At 34.7% G+C, this 13678-nt stretch overlaps 2 protein-coding genes across 5 annotated transcripts in view; one reads left to right on the top strand and one right to left on the bottom strand.

The window, feature by feature from the left end:
• Positions 1-1214: 1214 nt before the first annotated feature.
• LOC100180626 (ran-specific GTPase-activating protein-like) lies at positions 1215-5043 on the top strand. 2 transcript variants are annotated; one of them, XM_004225791.4, is made up of 6 exons: positions 1215-1384; positions 1747-1871; positions 2951-3108; positions 3467-3595; positions 3937-3993; positions 4210-5043. In XM_004225791.4, the coding sequence occupies exons 1-6, from the start codon at positions 1376-1378 to the stop codon at positions 4464-4466; spliced, it is 735 nt and encodes a 244-aa protein (XP_004225839.1). In that variant the 5' UTR covers positions 1215-1375; the 3' UTR covers positions 4467-5043. The 2 variants fall into 2 exon arrangements, with proteins under 2 accessions (XP_004225839.1, XP_002129098.1); XM_002129062.4 differs by having other exon boundaries at positions 1216-1384; positions 4252-5043.
• Positions 4977-13678, bottom strand: part of LOC100182976 (glutathione hydrolase 1 proenzyme) — a 9260-nt gene continuing 558 nt past the window's right edge. The window contains exons 1-12 of one of the 3 annotated variants that reach the window (XM_018811307.2): positions 11968-12149; positions 11300-11604; positions 10281-10420; positions 9711-9906; positions 8903-9106; positions 8428-8537; positions 7954-8093; positions 7509-7696; positions 6948-7039; positions 6194-6351; positions 5777-5890; positions 4977-5570 (exon numbers count right to left, since the gene is read on the bottom strand). In XM_018811307.2, the coding sequence (XP_018666852.1) occupies positions 5421-5570; positions 5777-5890; positions 6194-6351; positions 6948-7039; positions 7509-7696; positions 7954-8093; positions 8428-8537; positions 8903-9106; positions 9711-9906; positions 10281-10420; positions 11300-11604; positions 11968-12030 (1860 nt within the window). In that variant the 5' untranslated portion in view covers positions 12031-12149 and the 3' untranslated portion in view covers positions 4977-5420. Of the gene's footprint in view, positions 5571-5763; positions 5891-6193; positions 6352-6947; positions 7040-7508; positions 7697-7953; positions 8094-8427; positions 8538-8902; positions 9107-9710; positions 9907-10280; positions 10421-11299; positions 11605-11967; positions 12150-13678 lie in introns of those variants that run through there. The other 2 variants (XM_026833902.1, XM_002129374.4) reach the window with 2 other exon arrangements.

Here is a 13678-nt window from a genome sequence, read left to right on the forward strand (position 1 = left end):
TCGGACTTAAAAATAAATTCAAAGGTTAAAAAGTCTAAAACATATGTGTTATTTGTTTTCTGTATCAAAACAAGTCAAAAAATGGATTTGGAAGCGGTTGATTTGTGACATTTTAGTAATTTAATGGGGGTAAATTTATATATTTTTTCAAAAAAATGTTTAGTAAGGTAAATAGAAGTTGTTTTACGCCTTCTCACAAAAGGAAATCGCAAATCAAACTTAATAATAATAACAAGTTCGTTTAAATTTATTGCGAAAGTCACCGCTCTTGCTCTATTTTGAACACACAAAGACGGCAGTTGGACTACTCGGTGTTTATACGACTCTGTTATAACTATGCCGTTTCAGGGTGGTGTTGACCTGGTGTTGACTGGTGATTCTATGGCTCTGGTGTTAACCAAAGAGCTTAAAACCAAAACCAAACTCTTTGGTGTTAACTGTATGGCCTTGGACACAAGTGACGAAACCAAAATCGTTTATATAAAAATTCTGCTACGTATACTTAACTGGTGTAGGCCTAGTAATTTATCTTCTTACAACATTTTGCATATCATGTGTTTAACCTGTGGGCGTCAGGTGATAGGTGGGCGTCAAGTGATAGGTGGGCGTCAAGTGATAAGACGTTAGCCCACAGTCCGACTCCATAACATGTCCAGGTTCAAAACTCAGTTTATTCAACAAAACAGTTCGGGTTACAACGACAAAACAACAACGACGTCACGATACTCTCCGGCCTCCAACTGGCTGGTCCAGGCTCACACTGCCTAGCTGTACAGTACAGGGCAGGGCTTATAAAGGAGATAACTCAAAGGCGAGAACTCCCAAGGCGAGAAGAAGCGTTATACACGAGGAAACATTATACACATTATACAGCAAGGCAAAGTCTTCTCAGCATTGTTACAGGGCAAAGTCTCTCAGCATTGTATATAAAGAAGCATTGTTATACATGGGTTACAGGAAACAATCCAGGCGCATACACATTATGCCAGCTGGCCAGCTGTTAAAGTTACACAACGCAAAATTCAATCTTTATGCATTAAGTTAAATTTAGATAATTATATATATTAAATATTTGTGCTCGGAGCACCCTCAACCGCTACAAACCCAAAAGCAGTATTCGTATACATACACTGTGAAACATCTATATGCTGCAGCGAGTGTTTTGGTGCTGCTCTCTTGTAATTTTTCATTTCTAAAAAACAAAGATTTTAAACACTACCTGCGCATGCGGTGTTCACATTTTCATACATTATCGAAAGTACATGATATTGCTACATTACATAGGCTACCATTTAAACTAAAGCACTCTTTTTGATCTTCGTTGTACTTGATTTATTCTGAATTTCATCAAATTACATCGACCCGTGATCCTACAATGGCAGAGGTAGGAAAGCTTTTATTAATTTGATCATTTATTTTGGTTCACACGCTCTTTAACTGAATGTAAATGAATGTAACTTACTTTATCCTCGCGTGGCCGGAAAACGACAGTCGTTATCACACGGGTTTAACACCTCGTGCCAGCTTACGAGTTACCATGCATGTTACTTTGTGGGTGATTATTTTTTTTGGGAATTTTTTCATTTTTTTTATGTATGGCTGATAATTTGGACAACCCATTAGTGACCACTGGGTTGGCACTTTGTTTCCATACTTTTTAACCATAACATGTTTTTACGGCTGTTTTTCGCTGTTGCGTGAATTTACCTTTGCTATTGTCAAAAGTAATTGACAAAGTTTTTGCAGAATGTTGAAGCAAAAGAGCCCGTAGAACAACCAGAGGTTGCTGTACAGCAACCAGAGCCTGTCGTACAGTTACCCGCATCAGTAATGCCTAAACTGGAAGAAGACGAAGACGTTTTATTTAAAATGTAAGTTTGTTTTAGTTTTAAATTATATATATAATATATAATTATACTCCTTTTATATTTGTTCATACACTTTATTATTGTTTATTACGGCAGTATTAGTTACGTACGACTTATTATCCGAATGTCACTCTCTTTTTTCACAAGTGGGCGCTCTTATTAAGTTTAAAATTTTGAAAAAAATAAACAAAGAAACACTTTAAATCGGTAATAAGTGTAAAACAAATTATTTAAATACTGAAAATACCTTTATAAATATATAAAACACTAGTAAAAACATCTTTCCCAAATTAGGTAGGTTATATACGCTCTTTCGTTCTGTTAACTATCGTCGGCTCTGTGGTGTAACGGTTTGCGTGCCGTTGATTAATCTCTTTGTTTCGTTCTTACCGGGTTCGAGTCCCGCACAGTGCAACCCGTTTTATTTTTTTTATTTATTTTTTTGTGTGATTGGCACGAGTTAGGGGTTGGGGGTTAGGGGTTAGGGGTTAGAAGTTAGGGGGTTAGAGGTTAGGGGGTCAGGGGGTTTGGGTTTAAGTTTTATGTCTGTAAACTGTAAAACTTACTGTTAGTAAACGATTTTTTATAAAATATTGAAATACTATACCAATACACGTTTTATATGTCACAAAACGACGTTTTTTCAAAGTCCCCACAAAATAAAAAAAAATGAGCGCCCACTTGTGAAAAAAGGGGTGACATTCGGATAATAAGTCGTATGTGTATTAATTACACATGGCCCGTGCACACATTTTCTTTCAAATTCCCAAAATTGAAGAGTTTTACAGTTAAAATCCAAAACTCAAGGCATTTTTCTCTTATTTGTATACAGTACTTGTTAACTTTAATTCGTATATGTTTAATGTAATACTGTCAACTTTTACATATATATATATATAATATATACATAGCCTACATATTACTTTTTGTCATTAAACATGTACCTTCAGTCTGGGAATCGAAGCGCTAAGTTGTATACTCAATTTTTCTCGCTTAAAATTTGGTAATCTAACTTTTGCGAAAACTTATTATTAATTAATATTGCTTGTCCACTTTACAATATGATGTTCATGAAATTTCAGGAGGGCCAAGCTTTTCCGGTGGGCAAAAGAAGCTGATCCACCTGAATGGAAAGAAAGAGGAACTGGAGATATAAAGATTCTAAAGCACAAAGAAACAGCGAGAATTCGTTTACTAATGAGACGAGACAAGACATTCAAAATCTGCGCTAATCACTATAGTGAGTTGAAATTATAATCCAGTGTTCACTTATTATTACTTGATAGAGGTGAGAAATTGTCCCAATTTAGCACATGCAATAAGATGCTTGATAATTGCTCTGCTTTTTTTGTACAGATGTAACATATTAACAATACTGTTCAAAATATTATCACCAGCAAATTACTTTTCATTATTTTGTTAAAATCATTTTCCCAACTGTTTAAATTTTTTGCAATTTTTTTTCATAAACAAAATATGTGTATAGTAAAAAAATGTATAGGCCTAAGTAACTAAGAAAACAATTATTGTTGACTGTTGTTATATATAAATACAGTATTAATATATATACAAAATTGTGTTTACAATTTCTTTCCAAGTAACCTTAAGCATGAAGCTTGTGTCGCATTGTGAGAGTGAGCGAGCATGGATGTGGATGGCTACCGCAGATTTTGCCGATGAAGAAGCAAAAGAAGAATTATTTGCAATAAGATTTTTGAATGCTGAAAGTATGTGATAAAACATGGAACATTGAACTGCCTGAAGTTTATTTAACTTTAACTCTTAATAATCATATTTTTTGGATATTTTTTTTACAGTTGTTTGAATTAAATTTATATTTTGATTACATTTTTTTACAAAACATAGTACTTTAACTTTATGGTACTATAACTTAATTTACACAGTACCCAAATAAATCTGTTAAAGTTTCGGTTTACAGTTTATCGAAGTACCAGGAACATTAAAAGTGATCTCGTAATTGTTTTCGGGTAAAATTTTTTTTTCGGGTAAACAGTTTTTCACTATGTCCACAGTAAAATTCTGATACTTGCCTATTCTCATTTTCCAGATGCAAATAAGTTTAAGGACAAGTTCTGTGAATGTCAAGAAATGCTTAAAGCGGCAGGTAAGTACACTAATTTATGTAACACATTCAATACTGGAATATACACTAAGGGTTCCAAGGTATGCCTGTTTAGGTGGTTGCCATAACCCAAACCTGGATTTTTGCTCAGGAAAGCATGTTTAGTTCTAGCTCATGCAACAATTTGTCATCTGTCGAGGTTTTTAATAACCCATGGTCTACACAAGTTTTAAATTTTAACCACTCATTATTGTAAAGGCATGCAAGTTTGGTTAAATCTCGCAAAAATGATGTCTCCAGATGAAGTATCAAGTACAGAGGTTTCTGAGGATGAAAAAGAAGCAGGGGAAGAAGAGGAGACTAAAGAGAGCAAGGAGCTCACTGAGAAGTTGGATGATCTTAGTGTAAAAGATGACAAGAACAAAGAGGTCACCAAATCAAAAGAGGCAGGAGAAAAATTTGTGGAAAAAATTAGTCAAAAGGATTCAACAGTTGAAGACTCACCTGAAAAATAAATCTAAAAGCAAGAACAGGAAATACTTTGATGCTGCCAATGCCATGTGATTTTATTTCTCCACTTATGTCTTTTGTTTTTGATTAACCTTTTCGGTATTTTTATGTTTTACTTTATGAAGTTGAAATTAAACAAAATCCAACACAAGGCACATACACCATGAAAACTTAAACGTCCCACCATTACATTCTACCTTAGATGCCAAATACCTTTTAATGTCAAGTTAGGCATATTTAGAAATACACTTAACCATGCCTAATTGGTTGGTATGTGGACTAATTATCACACAATACTGCGGAAATTCCAGGGCGGTATGCTCACTCTGTCACCCCATCTTGGCACATGCATATTACCTCATAGTTTACATCCAAAAGCGCAGAAATTTTTTTTTGAAAAGCCATAAGAATTTCATTTGCTTGAGCTCGTGTCACCACCTATGGCTAACTGTCTAGGCCTGTGTTTGTCTAATTAATTATTTTTTTGTAGAAAAAAAATCTGACAATTGCTTAAATTTGGTATCAGCAACAATGTTTATAAAGTGCACAACTTCCACATTTAAAAATCGACTGTTAAGAATATGTACAGTGATTATTGATTAGAAATTAAATGAGTATGCATAGTCAGATTAATGAAGTAAAAAAGATAAAAGTTGAGTTGACAAAGGTGAGTTCATATGAGACTGATTACAAAACAATTGATTTATAAAAAAAAAAGTTTTGGAATGAACGAATTGAAGCAAGGTAAAAATACATAAAGAAATACCACCAAGGTACACTTTGTCAATAATTACTTTAGGTTTAAAATTTAAATGATCGACAAAAGTTATAAAATACAGCAGTTACCTAAAAAATACAAAACCTGATATATACAGTAAAATAACTAAAATTTTAGTCTGTGTTAAACTTTTAAAATCCCCTGCACCTATCTCTGTATAAAAATGTTATTTCTATAGCACCTAGAACCCATCAGGGTATCCACCTTTTCGAGAATCAGATGCAGCGCTCACTTTACCATCAGGTAACACAACAATGGCTTGTACCACAGACCCAGCAGAAGACACAATTTCTGTTATGTGTTGCTTGGCCTCAAGACCAGATATGATTTCCTGTTAAAAAGTATATCAACTTTACTGAGTATGTGTAAAAGGTTACACTGTTTCAAATTTAAATTTCACATTTTGTTTAAAATTAAAACAGTCTTAAAAGTTAAATGGCTTTAGAAATATACATAAGCAAATGCCGATCATTTCACTTGTTTAACTTATGAATTCCATTATTTTTTGTAAACTCTTTAAATACTTTTTTCCCCTACCGGGTCCAGGCCTGCTTCACATTGCGTCACATTTGGCATAAGTTGGTCGTGAATTCTCTTCATTTCAACACTTTCCCCAACATTAAATCCAAACCATAACGAGTTCATTGTAACCTGAGGTGAACAATCACATATTTTTCTATTTTGTAAAACAAATTTTAGTATAAGTCTGATTGAGCTATTTTAAATTTTATTCCTAGAAACCAACTCTTGATTTCTTATTCAAATTTTCATTCATTCATCAACAAATTGAAAAAAAAGAAAATGGGCCAGAGGAATTGCCATCATGTGTCTGGTCCAAGGACACACTTTCTGGTCCAAGGACACACACAAGGAAAGTAACCATTCTGCTACCATTCCAAATCATTATATATAATAAAAAGATTTCATATAATAAAGTAATATATTAATACAAACCAAAGCTGTCCCCGTTGTAATTTTAGTTCCACCAGATGCTCCAACCACCATTTTTGCTCTCATCCTACCATTCTTTGTTTCTGTGACCACTGTTGGCGTCATACTGGACAACGGTCGATTACCAGGGTATATGAAGTTAGCTGGCGATGGTGGAACACCTGTAGATGGTTTATATGAATGAATGAATGTAACTTACTTTATCCTCGCGTGGCCGGAAAGTGACAGTCATTATAACACGGGTCAACACCTCGTGCCAGCTTACGAGTTATCAAGTATGTTACTTTGTGGGTAATTATATTTTTTGAATTTTATTTTATGTGTGGTAATTTGAATAACCCATTATTGACCACTGGGTTGGAGCAATTACTGTTAAGTGTCTTGCCCAAGCACACATGCGTCTACAGTGGTAGCAGCGAAGAGCCTTGAACCCATTACCTCTGGGTACAAAGGCAGGCGCGTTAACCACTTTACCAAGACGCCAGACATATATATCACTTAGTTAATAATACTACATAAAGAAATATATGTTTATTTAGGAGATAGGTAGGTAAAGGAACTACACCTATGAGAATCTATAAAAGTTTACACATTCTGTTCTATGTGGGTTTAATCTTTGTCGAGGACCCAGGATTTAGGCCATTACCCATACTATTGTATAAAGTTAATGTATATATTAATGTTGATTTATTTTAACAGAGATTTTTTATAGAGTAAATCTTAAGTAAGTTGTATATTCAGAACACCATGAACTCACCGAATGCATTGGTGATATTAGGTGAGGAGAAATCATCCATCTCATTGTTGAAAATGATCCCTGTATATTTACCACGAACTTTGCTTCCAAAACTAGAACAAATATCAGTAGAGTTAGTTGCTTATGCAGTGAAGAAAACTTCATATTAACAGGATGTTTTATGGGGTTTTATAGTACAGTGCTTCTTTATGGTGGCCTAAATATAAAACAGCAATACTTCAATTGCTCAATTTTTGAAACTATATTTGATATAACTTTTGTAAGAACGGAAAATGAGAATTGTTCGGCGCCGCAGCCTAGTTGATTAGCACGGTAACCTAGAGAAAATGGGTTTAAGACTCGTCGCTGCTACCATTGTGAGTGTATGTGTCCTTGGGCAAGACTTAATGGCAGTTGCTCCAACCCAGTGGTCACTAATGGGTTGTCCAAAAAAATAATCACTCACAAAGTAACATATATGGTAACTCGTAAGCTGGCACGAGGTGTATGAAACAGAACACCCGTGTTATAACGACTGTCTTTTTCCAGCCACACGAAGATAAAGTAAGTTAAAAAACCTACTATAGATTGATTGTGCTTGTGATTGCCACAGCATCACCATTGGGAGCAAGAACACTGAGATGCGCCGTGCCACTGTCGTCAGGAACTGACCAGTCAGGACCGTAGTAATCAACCGGCCAAGTATGATCGTCGTTGATTTTTAAACGAAGATCATCAGCGTACCAGTCCGCTGTCATGTTCTTCACTAACTGTGGTTGAGAAAATGTTTGATAAACACATATATTGATGTATAGTGGGTTGTGAGAAGAAAAAAGTAGCTTATAAGCAGTAAATACAGTGCAAAATACAATCCTAAGTAATATTTAAAAACAACTGATATATCTTTTAGAGAAAAAACTTTTTAGCAGAAAATTTACACAGGCTTAATCAATTTCTGAATAAAATATTGTGCCTTGTAGCAAAAGCAGAAAAAGTGAATTTTACATTACAGCTTCATTTCACAAACCTCTGTTATATTTGGATTATTTCTCTCATCTCCCAAGTTTGATCTTTTGGCATAAGCAAACCTGAATGCTTCCACTATCCTGTGCATTGTAAGGACTTGGTTCTCCTTATTTTTCAGAGCAGATGAGGAAAAATCATAACCTGTATTGTATAGCAACTTTTATTGTGAGTTTAACTAGAAAATGATAAAAGGGCTTGCTAAAGGGTAGAGACAGGTGCAGCTAAAATTTAGATTTTTTTCTGTCTTGATTTAAACTAGTTAACTGAAACAAATAGTATTGTGTGGCACTAAACATTTTGAAACTGCCATGACATTTTCCCCATAGATTTTGATGCCATTGACATACATGATCAAATATCCCGAATTTTGAATGGTGGCAGGGGTGAGCCTTGAACCCATAACCTCTGAGTTGGAGGCAGGTGCCCAAACCACTATGCCACGGCGCAAAAAGCATGAATAGTTAATTAAACATACCATCAAGAATATTTAATATGAGACTCATAACAGGCCCACTTGCTGGGGGTCCTGGTGAAAACACGGTAAGATCATCCAAAGTGATGTTTATTGCTGGTTTTACTTCTGTTCTGTAATAAAACATAGCATTTTAACACCATGTGGTCGTAAAACGCTCTATTTTAATATACAGTCGTTAAATTTACAGTGTGTTTTATGTGACTTTTTTTACAGCGTGATTCAATTCTTTAAAATCAATCATCTAAAAATAGGGCGAAATTTGGACAAAAAAATATTGCCAGTTTTTTGGCAAAATGAGACTTATACTACAATCATGCCTATTTTAATGCTACTGCTATCCAACCATTTTCTAGCCCACAACAGAAGAAGCAAAAAATACTACTTTATTTTACCTACTGTATTTTGCAAATTTTTAATGGTGCAAATCTAGATGTATATAAACGAACAGTATTAATAAGGAATAAGAATTCCCAACCTGTAATTCCACAAATCTTCTGCAGTGATTCTGTTTTCACCAAACCCTTCATTCAAGTCTTTTATGATGTCATAAGTAAGACTTCCATTATAAAAAGCAGACGCTCCTTCCTTGGCAATAGTTTTCAATGTTTGTGCAAGCAAAGGACGTCTGATTGGATCTCCATATTTCTTTAATGATCCATCATCATTCTCAAATACTGGCCTGGTATAATATATATAATATTTATATAAAACAGTTGCGGCCTAGGGGGACTTTAAAAGTTGAAAACTAGTTCTGTTATAAATAAGTTATCACCTATGTAACTTAGTGGGTGATTGTCTTTTCTATGTTTCTGACAATTTTGATAACCCAATAGTGATCCCTGGCCTGGTATATTATTTTTACATAAAGTTGACAGTTCTGTTGGTCTAATATTTGGCGTTAGCATCCTAAAATCTAAGAGTTTGCCCTTAAGAATTGTCGCCTTTAGTTTGTCCTTATAAAATTTAACCCGCCAGTCGAAATAATAATGCATTGTATATATAGTGAATTCAATACACTTTATTAAATAAAAAAAATGACTAAACAAAATGACTTTACTGAAAGTGCTTTTTATGAGCCTTCAATGAGCTTTTCTGCATTGTTCAAGGAACAAATACCCCACTTTATTATTAGAATCTGAATACAATTAACTGGAACAGACAATATGCCACACCTTTATTTAACTAAAGTTAAGTTATGTAGTTATGTACCAGTGGCAATAATAGGTTGGCCAAGACAAACAGGCTAAAATTAACTGGTTTAGACGGAATCAAAATTGTCTCACCATAAGTTGAAAGTTCTGTTTTGAATATAAGCAGCGGATGACTGAATCGCTTTTGCCATTGCGTCACTCACAAAATAACCATTCTCTGCCATATCTATGGATGGTTGAAATAACCTCGACCATGGTAGTTTACCATGAGATTGGTGTGCCTCCCATAAACCAGCTATTTCACCAGGCACAGCAACAGCAAGGGTACCTGAACAACAAAGATTAATTTAGGTCAATATCAACCAAATGCAAACTTATAAAAAAAATTTTTTTTAACTTTTCGGTCTTTACAGTTCTAAATGTAATGCAACTTACATTATCCTCGCATGGCCTAAAAAGACAGTCTTGCCCAGGACACATACGCTCATAATGGTAGCAGCGAAGAGCCTTGAACCCATTACCTCTGGGTTAGAGGCAGGCGCGTTAAAACGCACCAAACGTATAACAACTACCTGATCTTACTGATGATTTATAAAAACTTACAAAAAGAAATAAAACAATCATTAAATCCATAAAAAACTAAAATCTTGAAATAAGGTAATCTTTTAGTAAAAAATACGTTTATATATAAATTGTTTTCACCTAGCACTGCCAGGTCTGGATTTCCTTTAAACATGTTTTTATCAGCTGCCGCTGGAGCTACTTCCCTTGAATTTATAAACGTGGCTTCACCAGTTGTTGCATTGTATAATGTCATGAAGAATCCACCACCAATACCACAACTGTAACATAGGATGGATATAACTATAAATTATGATTACAACATAAAGAAAAAATACCTAATGGAACAATTATTTTTGACCATTTTATAGCCTATGATTTAACAAGGCCACCCTTGAATTGTCAATAAACCAATTTATTTGGGTAAAATTGATGTTCTCCTATAACTTAAAAAAGATTCAAAATAAAGTGTTCTAGGATATCCTATAGTACCGAATTTTTCTGTAACGTGCATCCCTAAACACTGCACATCAAAAGCTCACAATGAAATTAAAGTTCTTAAAAGTCATAAAACTTCTATGCTGCCCTATGTGGGCATGTTTATTTAAACCAAATGTTTACTACCAATGCAACAGTAGTGACCCAAAAATAAGCCCCATTTAATTAATTTGGGTTGTCTACTTTTCTACACTGCATAGGTCTGACAGCTTTTGTTTTAACTGTTTTGTAAAACTTGTTATGGTATATTGACAAACTTTAATAGGAAATATAGTTTCGAAAATTAGGATGCCAAATGTTGACTATAAATTTGCTTGATACCTAAAATTTTGGTTGTGTCTAAGAAGGTTAAGAAGCATTGACTTGAACTGTACAATGAAGGACCACACTGTGTATACTTTAAACTACAACACATGTCACTTAAGTTACTAATATAATATATATTACCATTTACCAGAACAGATAAGATTTAATATTATGTTTGCATAAAAGCATTAGCCTAATAATTGTTATTTTTAAAAGTTAAACCATATTTATGGTTTGCCTACATACAGTATTGTAAAATACAGTTAAGAAAGTTGGGATCCCAAAGCTTTTTGATGCCTAATATTTAAGGTTGAGAAGAACTATACAATAAATTACAACAAAGTCACATAAGGTACCTGTGTGAGTTGTGTAATCCAACACATAGAATGGCAGCGATGGCTGAATCAACAGCATTTCCTCCTTCCTTCAAAATATCAACTCCAACTTTCGAACAAGGTCCAGCATCAGATGCAACTGCTGCGTTGTCATATACGGCAGAATATGTAGGCGTGGGTTGGGGTGTAGTTGGAGACAATGTACTGGTTGTAATGACTTCAATAGACCTTGGTGGGAGACCAAAGTATAAACCGAAGAAAAGTGCGAGGCCAACTATTCCACCAACGCATGCTCCAAGTCCAAATGAACCAAGATTGAATCGGGACTGAAAAATATAAGCATTAAAAATACGATTTTTGTATATATATAATGAGAAAGTATAAAAAAAAGGTGACAGTTTTTAGCCCTAACCCCTATGGTTGTTAGGGTAATTCAGGTCCTAAGGTGTGTCACTTTGCAGGTCCTGCAGGACCTCACTCAAATAGAACAGAAATAACAGTAGAATGAGGTACTGCAAATGGCTATGCAAAAACTTCAAAAAATATGCCCCACAGTAACTTTTAAGTGCATGGTTATTTTAATTCGCCTGGTGCATTTATTTGAATAAAAAATCTTACATATATTATATATAGTTATATATATATATACATGTTACACTACAATGTTTAGCATTATATAACAAACGTACATGACTTTGCTTTGTAAACGTTTTTGATAATGGTTCCCTTTCACTTCCATCCCCATAATTCATGCTGTTTTAAACCAAACGAAAGCGTCAAAACGCTCGTACAAAAAACTACGGGTACGTTTGTAATGGAATTACAATCTAACACGTTAAAGCCCTACATATTTAATGCACAAAACGAATAGTGGTTATTTTTTCATCTATAGACACATATAAAACCGTATATATTTATATAAGCGTTTATTATACTGCCTTTTGCCTTACAGAATAGCACGAATATAAGATGGGTCAACAAAACGATGTAAACATTAAAGCAAATCTGTCGAGTCATTCCCGTGTTCCTTTTAAATAACAGACATTCGCTGCGTCATTATTACGAGGCAGGTTTTAAACCCTGTCGTTTTAACTTAGACAAATATGTTACATATGAAATGTTCCCATCGTATTTGCAAAGCGAACATGTAATAGCGGTTGGTAAATCTAATCTCGGTCCGTCGTACGATATCTTGGTGTATAGGCTACAAACCACAGTATTTCAAACCGCATGAACATATGTTATGCTAAAGCAAAAACATATGGTTTGGTAAGCCTCCCAGAAAGCCGCAGGATTTGAAAAAACAGTTGTTGAGAGTGTGGTGCAAGTGCTTGCACTCCACGTGTGCTAAAACTCTCGTTAAAGCTCGCGTCCAGCTGGACAGAAACCTTTCATTCTGTTAATTATTGTTTAAAACACGATTAGGATAATTGAATATTATGTTGTAAACATGTCCCATCTTTCCCCACCCTACTATATATTAGGCCGTTGGGGTGGGGGAGGATGGGACACATTTTCATTCTATATTTTCTTGCCCCATTTGGTAGTATACAAAGAACATTCAATGGATTATAAAACCGTGTCCTCGCGACTCCCAAAGACTGTTGTTGCTAAAACACGACTGGAGTATTTGAATATTGCGTATATACTAATAGTGTACCGTCTTGCCCCATGCTACTACATCTAAACGATAACTATAGTTCCCTAAAAAATGCCGTGGAGCAGCACAAAATTAAATTTACTAGGGTGGGTTAAGATGGGATACCGTTAGCCCCGAAACCCTATACTTCCTGATCGTGTTTTGAACAATTAAACAACGTTGTGTTGAAGTCATGAGGATAAAGTTATAGAATTTTGTAAATATGCTTTGCGCGTGTATAGTACCAAACCGTAGAGAAAACATTGCGCAGTATCAGTGAGACCTAAAAGGCGTCCAATATTTTCACTATTCCGCATACTAGAACTAATGTATTTATAAATTATTCCCTATTCTTTAATAACTCCGATTTTAGTGACTGTCGCTTTGTCGTTACTTAACTCTTTATATCTCATTTCCGCAAATATAGTAGGCTACGCGGTTGTTACGGTTAGCTCATAATATCCCACGTTTCGTAATCGTGTTATAAAACCATCCCGCAGCGCTCTTTCCTAGAGTAAACGATGAGGCAACAAAATTCTGTAAATATTCTTAGCTTAATACTATAATAACGGGGATAAAAAATATAAACATAGACCATCTTACCCCAACCTACTTAAATTTAGATATTATTTGGTGACGATGGTTAATTTTCGGTTACATATAGTACTGTCGGGGAAGACGGGACGCCTTTAGCACATAATATTTAATATCCTAATCGTGTTTAAAAGAATTACCAACGGTCAATGGAAGTCGTGAGGGTA

This window comes from Ciona intestinalis, chromosome 3 (genome assembly GCF_000224145.3).
Source record: "Ciona intestinalis chromosome 3, KH, whole genome shotgun sequence".
Taxonomy (NCBI): domain Eukaryota; kingdom Metazoa; phylum Chordata; class Ascidiacea; order Phlebobranchia; family Cionidae; genus Ciona; species Ciona intestinalis.

What these genes read in the sequence shown, in the direction of transcription:
- LOC100180626 (XM_004225791.4), top strand. An exon ending in AAGATTTTTGAATGCTGAAA is followed by an intron (nt 3,596 to 3,936) that starts GTATGTGATAAA and finishes CTCATTTTCCAG; the next exon opens with ATGCAAATAAGTTTAAGGAC. An exon ending in AGAAATGCTTAAAGCGGCAG is followed by an intron (nt 3,994 to 4,209) that starts GTAAGTACACTA and finishes ATTATTGTAAAG; the next exon opens with GCATGCAAGTTTGGTTAAAT.